At 45.3% G+C, this 16,154-nt stretch overlaps 1 protein-coding gene across 2 annotated transcripts in view; it reads right to left on the bottom strand.

Moving 5' to 3' along the window:
* The window catches only part of LOC141133771 (phospholipid scramblase 3-like), a 31,326-nt gene extending 16,946 nt beyond the window's left edge, over positions 1-14,380 (bottom strand). The window contains exons 1-5 of one of the 2 annotated variants that reach the window (XM_073623324.1): positions 14,059-14,380; positions 10,650-10,684; positions 4,551-4,699; positions 2,686-2,713; positions 612-793 (exon numbers count right to left, since the gene is read on the bottom strand). In XM_073623324.1, the coding sequence (XP_073479425.1) occupies positions 612-793; positions 2,686-2,713; positions 4,551-4,699; positions 10,650-10,662 (372 nt within the window). In that variant the 5' untranslated portion in view covers positions 10,663-10,684; positions 14,059-14,380. The remainder of the gene's footprint in view (positions 1-611; positions 794-2,685; positions 2,714-4,550; positions 4,700-10,649; positions 10,685-14,058) is intronic. The other variant, XM_073623325.1, reaches the window with a different exon arrangement.
* Between the last annotated feature and the right edge of the window lie 1,774 nt (positions 14,381-16,154).

The following is a 16,154-nucleotide window of genomic DNA, read 5'->3' as shown; positions in this document are numbered from 1 at the left end:
TGCATACATATCTCCACCAGGGGGCACATGTGAGAAGGGGACTAAACATTGTATATATACGCTGTTAAAAACCTGCAAAGTCTATGTGTTTGTCACATGTACAGCAGCTAATAAACTAAATTGTCTGCCGATGTGTAAATCGCGATAATGTGTGAAACAAAATGTGCAAAATCGCCCATATGATGAGATGCTTCATAATGTGAATGGGGGGCCTAAGGACAAAATCGTCCAATCCTGTGCTGGGATCAGCGGTGACACCCCCGGGACTGATTTCTGTTGTTTCTTTAGGTGTCTTCATTATCCAATCATTACTCTGTATCTGTTTTCCACCTTTTTTTCCAATATCTGACTTTATTCATCGTTGACTTTGTCATCTTTATCCTGAGAAAGGGCGAGGAGGTCTGAAAACACGATCGCTCTGTTTGCTGCAACACCGGCTGTGTCACAGCCCCACGTGGTGGTTGCCTGGAGCACACCTGGCTGTATTCGTGGATTTTAATACTTGAGCTATTGCTGCTCTGTCCACTCCTAACACCTATATACAGTATATATTTAGTATGATATATATATATATATATATAAATATAAATATGGTATATACACATCCCCACCTCTCTGGTGCAGCTACATCCACAGTCCTCCAGAAGCTGCATGACCTGCATGCCCCCGTTGTCCGTGATGGTCACATCATAGGCGGGCCCACAGCACACCACCTTCTGCTCCGCCTGGAAGATTCGTTGGCTGGCATTGTTCAGCACATCAAAGGAACGTCCCCAGCCCTGGGATGTGGTATCTGTGGGAGAGAAGATAAGATGGAGTCATTTAGTGAACAGCGGGTACAGCATCAAAAACCACTGATGATATATCAGATATTCCCCGTCATCTATAGACAACAGGTTTTGGGGTCAATATGGCTCTCAGGAGCTGTTGGAGGACACTAGAAGCACACATCATCAAGTACCAGATCTGATCCTACACTCTCCTCTTCACAGCTGGCTCTCCATTATGGGTAATGAGGCCCATTGATGATATACGGGTATCAGACATTCCCCGTCATTTATAGGCAATGGGATTAGGGGTCAATATGGTTCACAGGAGCTGTTGGGGACACTGGAAGCGCACATCACCACGTACCAAATCTGATCCTCCATTCTCCTATGTAGGGCCTGTTCTCCATTATGGGTGGATGAGGCCCATTGATCACAATGACTGGATATACTAAGTTGATGACCTCTTGACATTCCAGCTGACCGTATCTTATTCAAGAGATCTCAGTAAGAGATCCAGGTGGCCACATGACCGTAAGAATTTTCCACTTCATTTTGAATAATTCCCTAAAATCTGTCTATATACTGAGTAACACACAGCAGCTGAAAGCTGAAACCAGCCTTGCACTGGAAGGGCATGGTAGACTACCAGTTAAAGTGGAACTTCATCCCTAACTATCTTACTGATAAAATCTCATATATTACTTGAAGGTGTATTGATTGATTGTATCAGTACATTGCTGACATTATACTATATATGGTATACAAAGTCATGGCAATCATCAGGATTTGTCTTATAGAGCAGCATGATATCCTGAGCATCGGCAGCCAATCAGTGAGATGCTGATTTAACAAGTCCTCACTTTCAGGATGACAACCACGGCCACCACTCCAGTCTTATCAGAAGACTTCATGATGATACCTGTGTGCCCATCATTCCCCTCCCCCCAGAACAAGGAGTTCAATTATGTCTTTAATACAAGAAGTCAACGGCAAGAAGTCCATCCAAGCAGTCAAATGTGCCAACATCTGAGATAGAGATCCTGAACATCTCTGTGGTGTGGAGGGGGACAGGAGAATGCCAAAGGCCAACCAAAGAAGAGAACGGTTTGTTGGGTGTTTCTGTAACCGTTAGTGGTCAGTGGGAAGAATTTTCATTACAGTGGTGATCAGTGGGAAGAATGTCCCTTATATTGGTGGTCAGTGGGAAGAATGTCCCTTACATTGGTGGTCAGTGGGAAGAATGTCCCTTACATTGGTGGTCAGTGGGAATAATGCTCCTTACATTGGTGATCAGTGGGAAGAATTTTCCTTACATTGGTGGTCAGTGGGAATAATGCTCCTTACATTGGTGGTCAGTGAGAAGAATTTTCCTTACATTGGTGGTCAGTGGGAATAATGCTCCTTACATTGGTGATCAGTGAGAAGAATGTCCCTTACATTGGTGATCAGTGAGAAGAATGTTCCTTACATTGGTGGTCAGTGGGAAGAATGTTCCTTACATTGGTGATCAGTGAGAAGAATGTCCCTTACATTGGTGATCAGTGAGAAGAATGTTCCTTACATTGGTGGTCAGTGGGAAGAATGTTCCTTACATTGGTGATCAGTGGGAAGAATGTTCCTTACATTGGTGGTCACTGGGACGAATGCCCCCCTTACAGACAGCTAAACTGATAATTAATGTCACGCAGTTGACTCTGCCAAGTGGTGTTGGACCTGGAACTATGCAGGCACCATCAGATGGCAGGTCAATGAGCAAGGAACCCCTGGTAACTTCTGGAGGAAGCTCAGGGTTCCACAGAATCATGGTTGAAAATGGCTACTTAGGATGAACATTGGACAGAGAGAGGACAGATGAATGTGAACTTGAGATTAGACAATGAGAATTCTGTTGGATAAAATAAGGTAATTTTCTTACATTTTTCCCGAACAGTTAACTGGTTAATCTGAAACAAAAAATTCCAGTATTAGCTGATGATCTTTTCCAGAAATACCATTCATTGACGTGAAATGGGTGGAATGTGGACTGACAAAGAGAGACTGAAAGAACAACACATAACATTGATCATAACATCAACAAAATGGGGATAATGGATTCCCGTCCAATGACCCGAATGCTCTCTACATGCAATCACAAACAACGGAGAGCCAGGTCATACTGCATATGTAATGTTCATGGGTAGATAGAATGGTTGTTTCGGCTGACGTAACTGGCATCAGTTACAATCATTTTACACATAAGAAAAATCATAGTTCTTTCTAAACGCTGTCTGTACATCTGGTGAATGGTCACCCCATGTCCAATATTTAGGGATCTTCCCAACAATGGCAGACTGCTGAATAGTCACCCTATGTCCAATATTTAGGGACCTTCCCCTGTGTCCAATATTTATGGGATTTTCCCAAAAATGGCAGACTGGTGAATGCTTACCTCATGTCCAATATTTACGGATCTTCCCACTAAAGACAGACTGGTGAATGGTACCCCCGTGTCCAATATCTAGGGATTTTCCCATTAATGACAGACTGGTAAATGGTCTCCCCATGTTCACTATTTAGGGATCTTCGGAACAATGGCAAACTGGTGAATGGTACCCCATGTCCGATATTTAGGAATCCTCCCAAAGATAATAAGACTAGTGAATGGTCACCCTATGTCCAATATTTACGGATCTTCCCATTAATCATAGACTAGTGCATGGTCACCTTATGTCCATTTATGAATCTTCCTAACAATGACAGACTGGTAAATAGTCACCCCATATGCAATATTTAGGGACGTTCCCATTAATAACAGACTGGTGAATTGTGACACCATGTCCAATATTTACGAATCCTCCCAAAGATGACAAACTGGAGAATGGTCACCCCATGTTCAATATTTCAGAATCTTCCCAACAATGTCACACTGATGAAAGATCACACTATGTCCAACATTTAGGGACCTTCTCATTAATTATAGATTGATGAAGGGTCACCCTGTGTCCAATATTTACAGATATTCCCAATGATGACATGCTGGTAAATGGTCACCACGTGTCCAACATTTAAGGACCTTCCCATCAATGACAGACAGGTAAATGAACACCCTATGTCCAAAATTTAGGGATCTTCTCAACAATGACTACTGGTAAATCGTCACACCATATCCAATATTTGGGGACCTTCCTAACAATGACAGACTGGTGAATGGTCACACCATATCCATCATTTGGGGACCTTCCTAACAATGACAGACTGGTGAATTGTCACCCTATGTTCAATATTTAAGGATCTTCCCAATGATGATATGCTTGTGAATGGTCACCACATGTCCAACATTTAAGGACCTTCCCATCAATGACAGACAGGTGAATGAACATCCTATGTCCAAAATTTAGGGATCTTCCCAACAATGACTGACTGGTGAATGGTCACACCATATCCATCATTTGGGGACCTTCCTAACAATGACAGACTGGTGAATTGTCACCCTATGTTACATATTTAAGGATCTTCCCAATGATGATATGCTTGTGAATGGTTACCCTGTGTCCAATATTTGGGGACCTTCCTAACAATGACAGACTGGTGAATGGTCACCCCATATCCAATGTTTAGGGATCCTCCCATTGGTGACAGACTGGTGGGCTTATTATCAAAAGGTAACAGGCATTATGACAGATGGCAGCAGACACAGGTTTCAGGTCAATGAGTAGACAAACACAGGAGGGTGGACAAAGGTCATCAATGGTTATATAATGGGTGACACTGATGGTAAGAATTAGTTGGTAGTCAAGTTACCTGGAGTAGAAGCTCTAGACCCGACTGTATGCCCATTATCTCTGGACTGGGTGCGTTTGGTGGATAGGAATCTGGAGGAGCAAATGGGGCGATGACACTGTAACTGGGGGGGTCATCCTGGAGGGGTTTAGATACCTCAATGTCAGGACCTGCAATAAGGAGAGATATAGTCAGTTCATGGGGTATCGTATGGGTATCATATATATAGAATCATCTAGGGTATCATACGGTCAATTCCATCAAAGTGTGTATATGATGTGTTGTCATTGGGGTGTGTTTATAATGTGATGTCACAGGGGGTCATTATATGTGACATCATTGTGATGTCAATATTATGTATTTTACAGTATGTATTATATGTGATGTCACTGGGGTGTGTTGGTTATATTACATCATTGGGTGAGTAAGTGGTGCTGCATTTTCTGACTCATATCTGTTATATCATGTGATTTGTCATGTGATGTTACTGGGGGTGTGTTTATTGAATGATGTCATTGGGAGGATGTGTGTTATGTGATGTCACTGAGCGGGTGTGTCTGTTATATGATTGTAATACAAAATGATCCTGCAGGTTATTTGTTTTTTCCGGCCTTTATATGTTTGAATCACACACTAGGCACAGATCTGAGCAGCTGCTTTTTATTTTAAGCTCAGTATTAAATAACAACAATTGATTTGACATTTTAAAAGAATATGTGAAAATACAAGCCTATTAGGTTATTGACCAGTCAGTCAATAAACTATTACTAGTTAGACCAGTAAAACAAATGTGACCTAGTGGTCAACCGGTTTGGCTGTTTGCTGCTAAGATCTCTTGGGGGGTCAGCTGTCACACGGATGATTCTGAGCAGGTGGCCTGTGTGCCAGTCCTGGAAGGATCTCAACTTTTACTACAGAGATCTATTTAGGCACATTATGTGACAATAGTATTACCGGCACTGCCATCCGTTAAGCTTAATTCACAAAGCTTTATTACAAAATTAAGTATCTTTATTTTAGCCATGTGACTGTCATTTCCAATCTCATTGGCTGAAAATAACTGCCACTTTTGTGAAAATAAGTTTCCCTATCTTGGTGTTAGCTTACTGAATTGAGCCTATTGTGTTGTGGGCCCCCGACGCCTATTGTGTTGTGGGCCCCTTCTGTGGGCCACAGAAGAATAATAAAGGCCTTCCACAGAGGATTCACCAAAGGCCCCCACAGAAGAGTAACCAAAGATCCTTAACAGAAGAGTCACCAAAGGCCCACACAGAAAAGTCACCAAGGGTCACCAATGGCTCTTACAGAAGAGTCACAAAAGGCCCTCCACAGAAGAGTCACCAAAGCCCCACACAGAAAAGTCATCAAGGGTCACCAAAGGCCCCCACAGAAGAGTCAACAAAGGCCCCTCCCACACAGAAGAGTCACCAATGTGCACCCCACAGAAGGGTCACGAAAGGGCCCCCCATCAGAAGAGTCACCAAAGGGCCCTGCACAGAAGAGTCATCAAAAGGCCCCCCTACCGTTGAGTACCAAAGGTCCTTCTACAGAAAAGTCACCAAGGGCTCCCCCACAGAGGAGTTTCCAAAGGGCCCCCCACAGAAGAATCATCAAAGGCCCTCTACAGAAGAATCACCAAAGGCCCACACAGAAAATTCACCAAGGGTCACCAAAGGCCCCCACAGAAGAGTCATCAAGCCCCCCCCACAGAAGAGTCACCAAAGTGCACCCCACAGAAGAGTCACCAAAGGGCCCCCTACAGAACAGTCACCAAAGAGCCCTCTACAGAGGAGTCACTAAAGGGCCCCCTACAGAAGAGTCACCAAAGGAGCCCTCCAGGATAGTCCCTAAAGAGCCCCTTAAAGAATAGTCACCAAAGGCCCCAACTAAAGAGTCACCATACCCCCCCCCCCCCAATAGGCTCAGCAAAGTGCCCCCAAGGGAAGACCGAGAAAAGTGCTTCCCACAGAAGAGTCATCAAAGGGCCTCCCACAGAAGAGTCACCAAAGGGCCCCCACACGAGAGTCACCAAAGGGCCCCCACACGAGAGTCACCAAAGGGCCCCCACACGAGAGTCACCAAAGGGCCCCCACACGAGAGTCACCAAAGGGCCTCCCACAGAAGAATTACCAAAGGTCCCCCACAAAGAGTGACCAATGGATCCTCTACAAAATAGTCACCAAAGGGCTCCCTTCAGAAGAGTCACCAAAGGGCTCCCCTGGGAAAAATTGCTAAAGACCTCCACAGAAGAGTCACCAAAAGGTCTTCCACAGAAGAGTCACCAAGGGGCCTCCCAAAGAAGTCACCAAAGGCCTCCACGAAAGGGTTTCCAAAGAATTCCTCACAGACGGGTCAGCAAAGGGCCCCCCACAGACAAAAGGCTCCCTATTCAATTACTGCCCAACTGAAAACTTAGAGGGATAGATAGTAGGGATGATCTAAAAGTCTGCACCACACTTTGGCTGTCCTAACGAATGTCCAAACAGCTACCTGTCAATGATTGCTACATCCTTAGCAACCAGTGATGTCACCTGGTCCCATTCATTTACTGGCCTGGAATTCTTGGATAGCTCTGACATCATTGACCATGGCCATAACTGGTCAGTGACATCATCCAGGAGAATGTGTCCCTTTGTTTACTTTCAGTGATGCAGTCCTGGAGATGTAATTCACCAATAGTTACAGGATGAAATTTGTCCATTGGTCATCTGGATTTTTCTCTTTTGGCAGGTTGTTGGGTTTCGTACACTGTGATTGGTGAGGATTTACATTGCTGGATTACATTATTGATGATGGATTTACATCATGGAACTTTTTTTTAAAAAAGGGCTTTTCAAAAACTCTGTGTGTGTTTAGTTACTTTTCACTTTTTTTGTGAAAGAGTACAGATACTATGTACCCCTTACTCATTCACTTAAAGGAGGGTATCTGGGGCCACCATTGTTGTTAAAGGAGGCTTTGGGATTCTGATAAGCCCACTGCCCCCAGACCCCCACAATCACCGCCCAGGGTCTTGGGGAAGAGGTCCTTGTCCTCATCAACATAGAGACAAGGTGCTTTGGTCCCTCAATGGCATGGTAACCCCCTACCCCCCCCCCCCCCATGTTGGGGGCATGTGATGTTTGTCCCCTCCCCTTTCCTGGCCAGACAGTCTGCATGCTCTGATAAGGGTCTGTTATGGACTTTTTGGGGGGACAGGGCTTCAATCTTTTTCTTGTTTTTTTGTGTTGGGTTTTCCATAAAACATAGAACGCTGTATTGAAGTTCTCATTGTGATGTCATTGTTGGGGTGTATATGTAATCATTGGAAACGCATATATCAAATTGCATCAATGGAAGCCTACTATGTGATGTCATGGGGCAAGTATGTAATATCTGACTCAATGGAGGTGCGTCATGTGATGTGTCATCTTATGTTATGGGACAGATGTGTAATACACTATATTACCAAAAGTATTGTGACGCCTGCCTTTACACACACATGAACTTTAATGGCATCCCAGTCTTAGTCCGTAGGGTTCTATGTTGAGTTGGCCCACCCTTTGCAGCTATAACAGCTTCAACTCTTCTGGGAAGGCTGTCCACAAGGTTTAGGAGTGTGTCTATGGGAATGTTTGACCATTCTTCCAGAAGCGCATTTGTGAGGTCAGGCACTGATGTTAGACGAGAAGACCTGGCTCACAGTCTCCGCTCTAATTCATCCCAAAGGTATTCTATGGCGTTGAGGTCAGGACTCTGTGCAGGCCAGTCAAGTTCCTCCACCCCAAACTCGCTCATCCATGTCTTTATGGACCTTGCTTTGTGCACTGGTGCGCAGTCATGTTGGAACAGGAAGGGGCCGTCCCCAAACTGTTCCCACAAAGTTGGGACCATGAAATTGTCCAAAATGTCTTGGTATGCTGACACCTTAAGAGTTCCCTTTACTGGAACTAAAGGGCCAACCCAACCCCTGAAAAACAACCCCCACACCATAACCCCCCCTCCACCAAATGATCTGAACCAGTGCACAAAGCAAAGTCCATAAAGACATGGATGAGCGAATTTGGGGTGGAGGAACTTGACTGGCCTGCACAGAGTCCTGACCTCAACCCCATAGAACACCTTTGGGATGAATTAGAGCGGAGACTGCGAGCCAGGTCTTCTCATCCAACATCAGTGCCTGACCTCACAAATGTGCTTCTGGAAGAATGGTCAAACATTCCCATAGACACACTCCTAAACCTTGTGGACAGTAGGGATGGGGTGAACACCCCCCCCCCACCCCCGGTTTGGTTCGCATCCAGAACACAGAAAAAATTTGTTCGAACACACGAACACCGTTAAAGTCTATGGGACGTGAACATGAATAATGGAAAGTGCTCATTTTAAAAGCTTATATGCAAGTTATTGTCATAAAAAGTGTTTGGGGACCTGGCTTTTTTTTCCTTTAGAAATGTCATTTTGCTGTCAGACTGTTCTAAACACAGGAAACATGTGCCCCTTTACAGGCATACTATAGACACCCCCCAGGTACAAAATTTAAAGGGATATTACACTTTTATTGTTTGACTTTAAGCATTATTAAAATCACTGCTCCTGAAAAAACGTCCGTTTTTAAAACTTTTTTTTTGCATTGATCCATGTCCCCTGGGGCAGGTCCCGGGTCCCCAAACACTTTTTATGACAATACCATGCATATAAGCCTTTAAAATTAGCACTTTTGATTTCTCCCATAGACTTTTATAGGGTGTTCCGCGGCTTTCGAATTTGCCGCGAACACCTCAAATTGTTCGTTATTTGGCGAACGGGCGAACACCCCATCCCTAGTGGACAGCCTTCCCAGAAGAGTTGAAGCTGTTCTAGCTGCAAAGGGTGGGCCAACTCAATATTGAACCCTACGGACTAGGACCCCATACACACTATTAGATTTTTTGCAGATTTTTGTCTTCAGATTTACCAAAACCATATAATATGAGGTCAAACCTTGTTTCAATTTGTATGCAATCAGGCAGGCCCTTGTACTACATGGTTTTGGTAAATCTGAAGACAAAAATCTGCAGAAAATCTTATGCCCCGTACACACGGTCGGATTTTCCAACGGAAAATGTGTGATAGGACCTTGTTGTCGGAAATTCCGATCGTGTGTACACAAATCCGACGGACAAAGTGCCACGCATGCTCAGAATAAATAAAGAGATGAAAGCTATTGGCCACTGCCCCGTTTATAGTCCCGACGTACGTGTTTTACGTCACCGCGTTCAGAACGATCGGATTTTCCAACAACTTTGTGTGACCGTGTGTATGCAAGACAAGTTTGAGCCAACATCCGTCGGAAAAAATCCATGGATTTTGTTGTCGGAATGTCCGAACAAAGTCCGACCGTGTGTACGGGGCATAAGACTGGGATGTCATTAAAGTTCATGTGCATGTAAAGCAAGGTGTCCCAATACTTTTGGTCATATACTGTATATCAAATTTCATCATTGGAAGTCTAATATGTGATGTCATGGGGCAAGTATTTAACTCCTTCAGATCTGCACTATAGCCAAATGACAGCTACAACGCGGACCTACTTTGCCGGGAGGTCATCAATAAACGTCCTCCCCTTTGCATGCTCCCCGCGCGCCCCCTGCAGGGCCAATCAGTGCCTTATCAGTGCCACCTAGCAGTGCTGCCTATCAGTGTCACCTACCAGTGCCGATCAGTGCCCATCACTACCACCCATCAGTGCCCATCACTGCCAGCTATCAATACCACCTATCAGTGCAACCTATTAGTGCCCTTCAGTGCCACCTATCAATGCCCTTCATGGGGCCGCCCATCAGTGCCACCCATCAGTGCCACCTCTCAGTGCCTACCAAGGCCACCTCATCAGTGCCCACCAGTGCCACCTCATCAGTGCCCACCAGTGCTGCCTATTAGTGCCCATCAGTGCCGCATTATCAGTGCCCATCATGTGTGATGTCATTGTGGTGTAGGTAGTGTGATATCATTGGTGGTTTGTATATTTTTTTACCTCACGGGGGGGGGGGGGGTACATAGTTTATAGTGTCATTGGAGTGTATGTGTAATAGGTGATGTCATTTGGGTCTGTACATTCAGTGTCAGGAGGGGACACACAAATGGTGGGATGTATATTACCTTTGGAAGACATGGTGGGTCAAGCAATAGGATGTCTGTAAAAATGAAAAAAAAGAGTGGTTACTCCACCTATAACTGACACCCAGCACAGTATACATACTATACAGCATTATAGGGAGGTTCATGGAGTAATAGGAGGTGTCAGGGGCATTGTTAGGTCTACAAAAGATCCGGGGCTAGAGCCCATAGCAGAGAAGTAAAGAGTTATACGCTTCGGTCATACTCAGGGTCCTCAGAGAGCCCCCTTCCTTACATCAGGGTTCCCAGAGAGCCCCTTCCTTTCATCGGGGTCCCCAGAGAGCCCCTTCCTTACATCGGGGTCCCCAGAGAGCCCCTTCCTTACATCAGGGTTCCCAGAGAGCCCCTTCCTTACATCGGGGACCCCAAAGAACCCCTTCCTTACATCGGGTCCCCAGAGAGCCCCTTCCTTACATCGGGGACCCCAAAGAACCCCTTCCTTACATCGGGTCCCCAGAGAGCCCCTTCCTTTCATCGGGGTCCCCAGAGAGCCCCTTCCTTACATCGGGGTCCCCAGAGAGCCCCTTCCTTACATCGGGGTCCCCAGAGAGCCCCTTCCTTACATCGGGGTCTCCAGAGAGCCTCCCCCTTACATCAGAGTCCCCAGAGAACCTCCCCTTACATCAGGGTCTCCAGAGAGCCTCCCCTTACATCAGGGTCTCCAGAGAGCCTCCCCTTACATCAGGGTCTCCAGAGAGCCTCCCCTTACATCAGGGTCTCCAGAGAGCCTCCCCTTACATCAGGGTCTCCAGAGAGCCTCCCCTTACATCAGGGTCTCCAGAGAGCCCCCCTATACATAAGGGTCCCCAAAAGAGCCCCCCTATACATCAGGGCCCCCAGAGAGCCTCCCTATACCTCAGGGCCCCCAGAGAGCCTCCCTATACATCAGGGTCCCCAGAGGCCCCCTATACATCAGGGTCCCCAGGGAGCCTCCCTATACATCAAGGTGAGAGAGGGGGGGTGAAAGAGAGGGGGGGTGAGAGACGGGGGTCCCAGCCCATCTGTGTGGGTAGACGTGTGTCATCCACCCACCTCCTGCCCGTCCTCGGCTCGCCTGTTTCTTCCTGTTCCAGTCACAGCAAGCTGGGAGAGGAGGTTGGAGGAGTGCAGGCTCTGGGAGGCGCCGGGGATGCTGCTCAGGTTGGCGGGACGCTCCAGTCCAGGAGTCGCAGGGCAGGCCCCACGAGCACTAGCGCGGAGAAGGAGGAAGTGCAATCCTCCTCCGCTTTGAATGCTGGACACAGTGGGCAGGAAGGGAGTTGCGGCCGTGACATCACTGGTTGCCAGATGCTAGGCGGCTCCAGCAACCAGTGACCAAGAGTCAGGTGGAGGCGGGGGCGGAGCCGGAGCCAGCGCTACCACGGCTCAGTCCGCCCCTGTCCCCTGCATTCCAGACCGGGACAAGAGACTCGGGGCTGTAGCCCCAATAGCCACCCCCTAGCGACGCCACTGGTAGGTGCCATATAAAGTAGTAAGAGGAGTTATTAGGCCATTATTGTAAATACTGTATCAGGGGCGGACTGATAACTCATGGGGCCCCCGGGCAATAGGAGATTTTGGGGCCCCCAGGCAAAAAGAGATTATGGGGCCACACAGTATACAACACACAGTATACAATCACACAGTATACACATACATGTACACACAGTATACACACACACAGTATACAATCACACAGTATACACATACATGTACACACAGTATACACAGACAGATGTAAAAAAAAACACAGATTTATACATACTGTTCCTGGTTTTACTGAGGCTGCCAACCTTAATGGGGCCCCCTAGTGGCCCAGGGCCCTCGGGCAGTGCCCGAGTGGCTCAATGGTCAGTCCGCCCCTGTACTGTATATATACACTCACTGGCCACTTTATTAGGTCAACCTTACTAGTAGCGGGTTGGACCCCCTTTTGCCTTCATTCTTTGTGGCATAGATACAACAAGGTGTTGGAAACATTCCTCAGAGATTTTGCTCCATAGTGACATGATAGCATCACACAGTTGCTGCAGATTTGTAGGCTGCACATCCATGATGCCAATCTCCCGTTCCACCACATCCCAAAGGTGCTCTATTGGATGAGATGTGGTGAGTGTGGAGGCCATTGGAGTACAGAGACCTCATTGTCCAGTGGTGAGATGATTGGAGCTTTGTGACATGGTGCATTGTCCTGCTGGAAGGAGCCATCAGAAGATGGGGACACTGTAGTCATAAAGGGATGGACATGGTCAGCAACAATACTCAGGTAGGCCGTGGTGTTTAAACCATGATCAATTGGTACTAAGGGGCCCAAAGTGTGCCAAGAAAATATCCCCCACACTATTACACCCCCACCACCAGCCTGAACCGGTGATACAAGGCAGGATGGATCCATGCGCCAAATTCTGACCCCACCATCTGAATGTCGCAGCTGAAATCCAGACTCATCAGACCAGGCAACATGTTTCCAGTCTTCTATTGTCCAATTTTGTGATCCTGTGCCAATTGTAGCCTCGGTTTCCTGTTCTTAGCTGACAGGAGTGGCACCTGGTGTGGTCTTCAGCTGCTGTAGCCCATCTGCTTCAAGGTTCAATGTGTTGTGTGCTCAGAGATGGTATCCTGCATACCCTGGGTGTAACGAGAGGTTATTTGAGTTACTGTTGCATTTCTATCATCTGGAACCAGACTGTCCATTTCTCTCTGACCTCTAACATCAACAAGGCATTTTCCTCCACACAACTGCCGCTCACTGGATATTTTCTCTTTTTCCCACCATTCTCTGTAAACCCGAGAGATGATTCTGTGTAAAAATCCCAGAAATACTCAGACCAGCTTGTCTGCCACCAACAACCACGCCACGTTTATAGTCACTTCAATCACCTTCCTTCCCCATTCTGATGCTCGGTTTGAACTTCAGCAAGTTGTCTTCACCACGTCTAGATGCCTAAACGCATTGAGTTGCTGCCGTGTGATTGGCTGATTAGCAATTTGTGTTACCAAGTATATGAACAGGTGTACCTAATAAAGTGGCCGGTGAGTGTATATATAAATTATGAGGGTGGACAGCACCAACAAGTAAAGGTAATTATCTATGCATGCAACCAGGTTTGTCCCACCAAAATGGAAAAAATCCAAGGGGGTTACAGCACAGAGAGCCTCATATATTACGATCGATGCAGCTAAGAAGCCGCTTGGCTTGGTTCCCTTCCTAGAGCGGGTGGGGGGGGGGTGCTGCCGGCAGACTGGGGGGTGGTGGTTGGGATATGTTACCGACCAAAAGGGAAGGGTGTAGGAAAGTGTTGTCAAAGTATACATACACTTTAAGTAACTCTGACTATCTGTTGATCGGTTAAGCTTTGATAATAAAACCTGGAAGCTGATTGGTTGCTATGCAGAGCTGTGTTATTATTACCTGCGATCCGGAGTCTGGGAGGACCTGTCGTGTTATTGTTACCTGCACTCCGGAGACTCGGATCATCGGTGTCGTTTAGTGACACGCCCTAGCCAAGGATGTGTTTTGGTTGGAGATTTGAAGGAAGGAGGAGGGGGAGAATAAAGATGGAGGCGCTCCTCCTCTAATAACGTCTGCCAGGACGGAATATCAGGACTATTGCACCGATCAGTCGCAGTCACCAGCCCGCCGATCCGTGGTGAAGAGACGTCGGTGTGACGGTTATATTCCCACTTATTGTTCTGGAATGACGCTCCTGGGCGGCCACCGGGGGGTTAACTCTGCTGCTTGTTTGTCGGAGGGGCGGGGGGGGGGGCGGAGTTTTGGTCTTTGGCCAAGTTTCTGGCGTTGGAAGTCCGGGTTAGATTAGGCGTCGACTGAGGAAAATAGAAACATGAAGAGAGAAGCAGGACATCGAATATCCATCTGTTTTATGGACCCAACACAAAGAGGACCTGTCAGTAAGCGTTACAAGTCTGCATGAATAAATCCCAGACATGTCACAATGTACAGAGACGGGATCATTGTTCAGGAAATCTCCACCTTTTATCATTAAAACGCCGTCCTCAGTCTCCAGACAGTGACTGTGGCTGAGATCAATGGAATCCCAGAATGTGGAGGAGACTACATAGACTTCCCATACAGAACTCATAGAGAACATCATCTGTGCAAAACAAAACAAAACAAAACAAAACAAAACAAAACAAAACAAATGTAACACTTTATAGTGACCGAGGAGAAAACAAAACACAATGTAACATTTTATAGTGACCGAGGAGAAAACAAAACACAATGTAACATTTTATAGTGACCGAGGAGAAAACAAAACACAATGTAACATTTTATAGTGACTGAGGAGGAAACAAAACACAATGTAACATTTTATAGTGACCGAGGAGAAAACAAAACACAATGTAACATTTTATAGTGACTGAGGAGGAAACAAAACACAATGTAACATTTTATAGTGACCGAGGAGAAAACAAAACACAATGTAACATTTTATAGTGACTGAGGAGGAAACAAAACACAATGTAACATTTTATAGTGACCGAGGAGGAAACAAAACATCACAACTAGAAACAAACATCTTTTTCTTTTCTTTTTTTTTTTTTTTTTTTTTAGCAGAGACCCTGGAGAATAAATTGGCAATCATTGCAATATTTTTTTACCACACTGTATTTGCGCAGCGGTTTCTCAAACGCAATCATTTTGGAAAAAAAATACACTTTTAATTAATCACTTAAAGCGGAGTTCCGCCTGCAAATTTCTTTTAACCGCTTCAGCCCCCGGGAAGAATTTACCCCCTTCTTGACCACTTTTTGCGATTCGGCACTGCGCTGCTTTAGCTGACAATTCCTGCGACGTTGCATCCAAAACAAAATTGACGTCCTTTTTTTTTTAAACACAAATAGAGCTCTTTTTTTTTTTTTTTTTTGTGGTATTTGATCATCTCTGCGGGTTTTATTTTTTGCGCTATAAACAAAAAAAAGAGCGAAAATTTTGAATAAAAAAAGCAATATTTTTTTTTACGTTTTTGCACACAAAAATATATTCCTCAGTTTAGGCTGATACGTATTCTTCTACATATTTTCGTTAAAAAAAAAAAAAATCGCAATAAGCGTATATTGATTGGCTTGTGCAAAAGTTATCGCATCTACAAAATAGGTAATAGATTCATGGCGTTTTTATTTACTTATTTATTTTATTACTAGTAATAACTAGCGGCGATCAGCGATTTTTAGCGGGACTGCAACATTGCGGCGGACAGATCGGACACCTAACTGACATTTTAAAAAAAAAAATCAATATTTTTTACTATAATAAATATCCCCAAAAATATATAAAAAAAACTAATTTCTTTCTCAGTTTAGGCCGATATGTATTCTTCTACATATTTTTGGTAAATAAAAAAAAAAAAAATCGCAATAAGCGTATATTTATTGGTTTGCGCAAAAGTTATAGCGTTTACAAAATAGGGGATAGATTTATAGCATTTTTATTATTATTATTATTATTTTTTTATTAGTAATGGCGGCAGCCTGCAATCAGGACTG

Source organism: Aquarana catesbeiana, linkage group LG03 (assembly GCF_042186555.1).
Source record: "Aquarana catesbeiana isolate 2022-GZ linkage group LG03, ASM4218655v1, whole genome shotgun sequence".
In the NCBI taxonomy this organism is placed as follows: Eukaryota; Metazoa; Chordata; class Amphibia; order Anura; family Ranidae; genus Aquarana; species Aquarana catesbeiana.
Note: the sequence above shows the minus strand (reverse complement) of the source record. Positions and strands in the feature narration are given on the sequence as shown.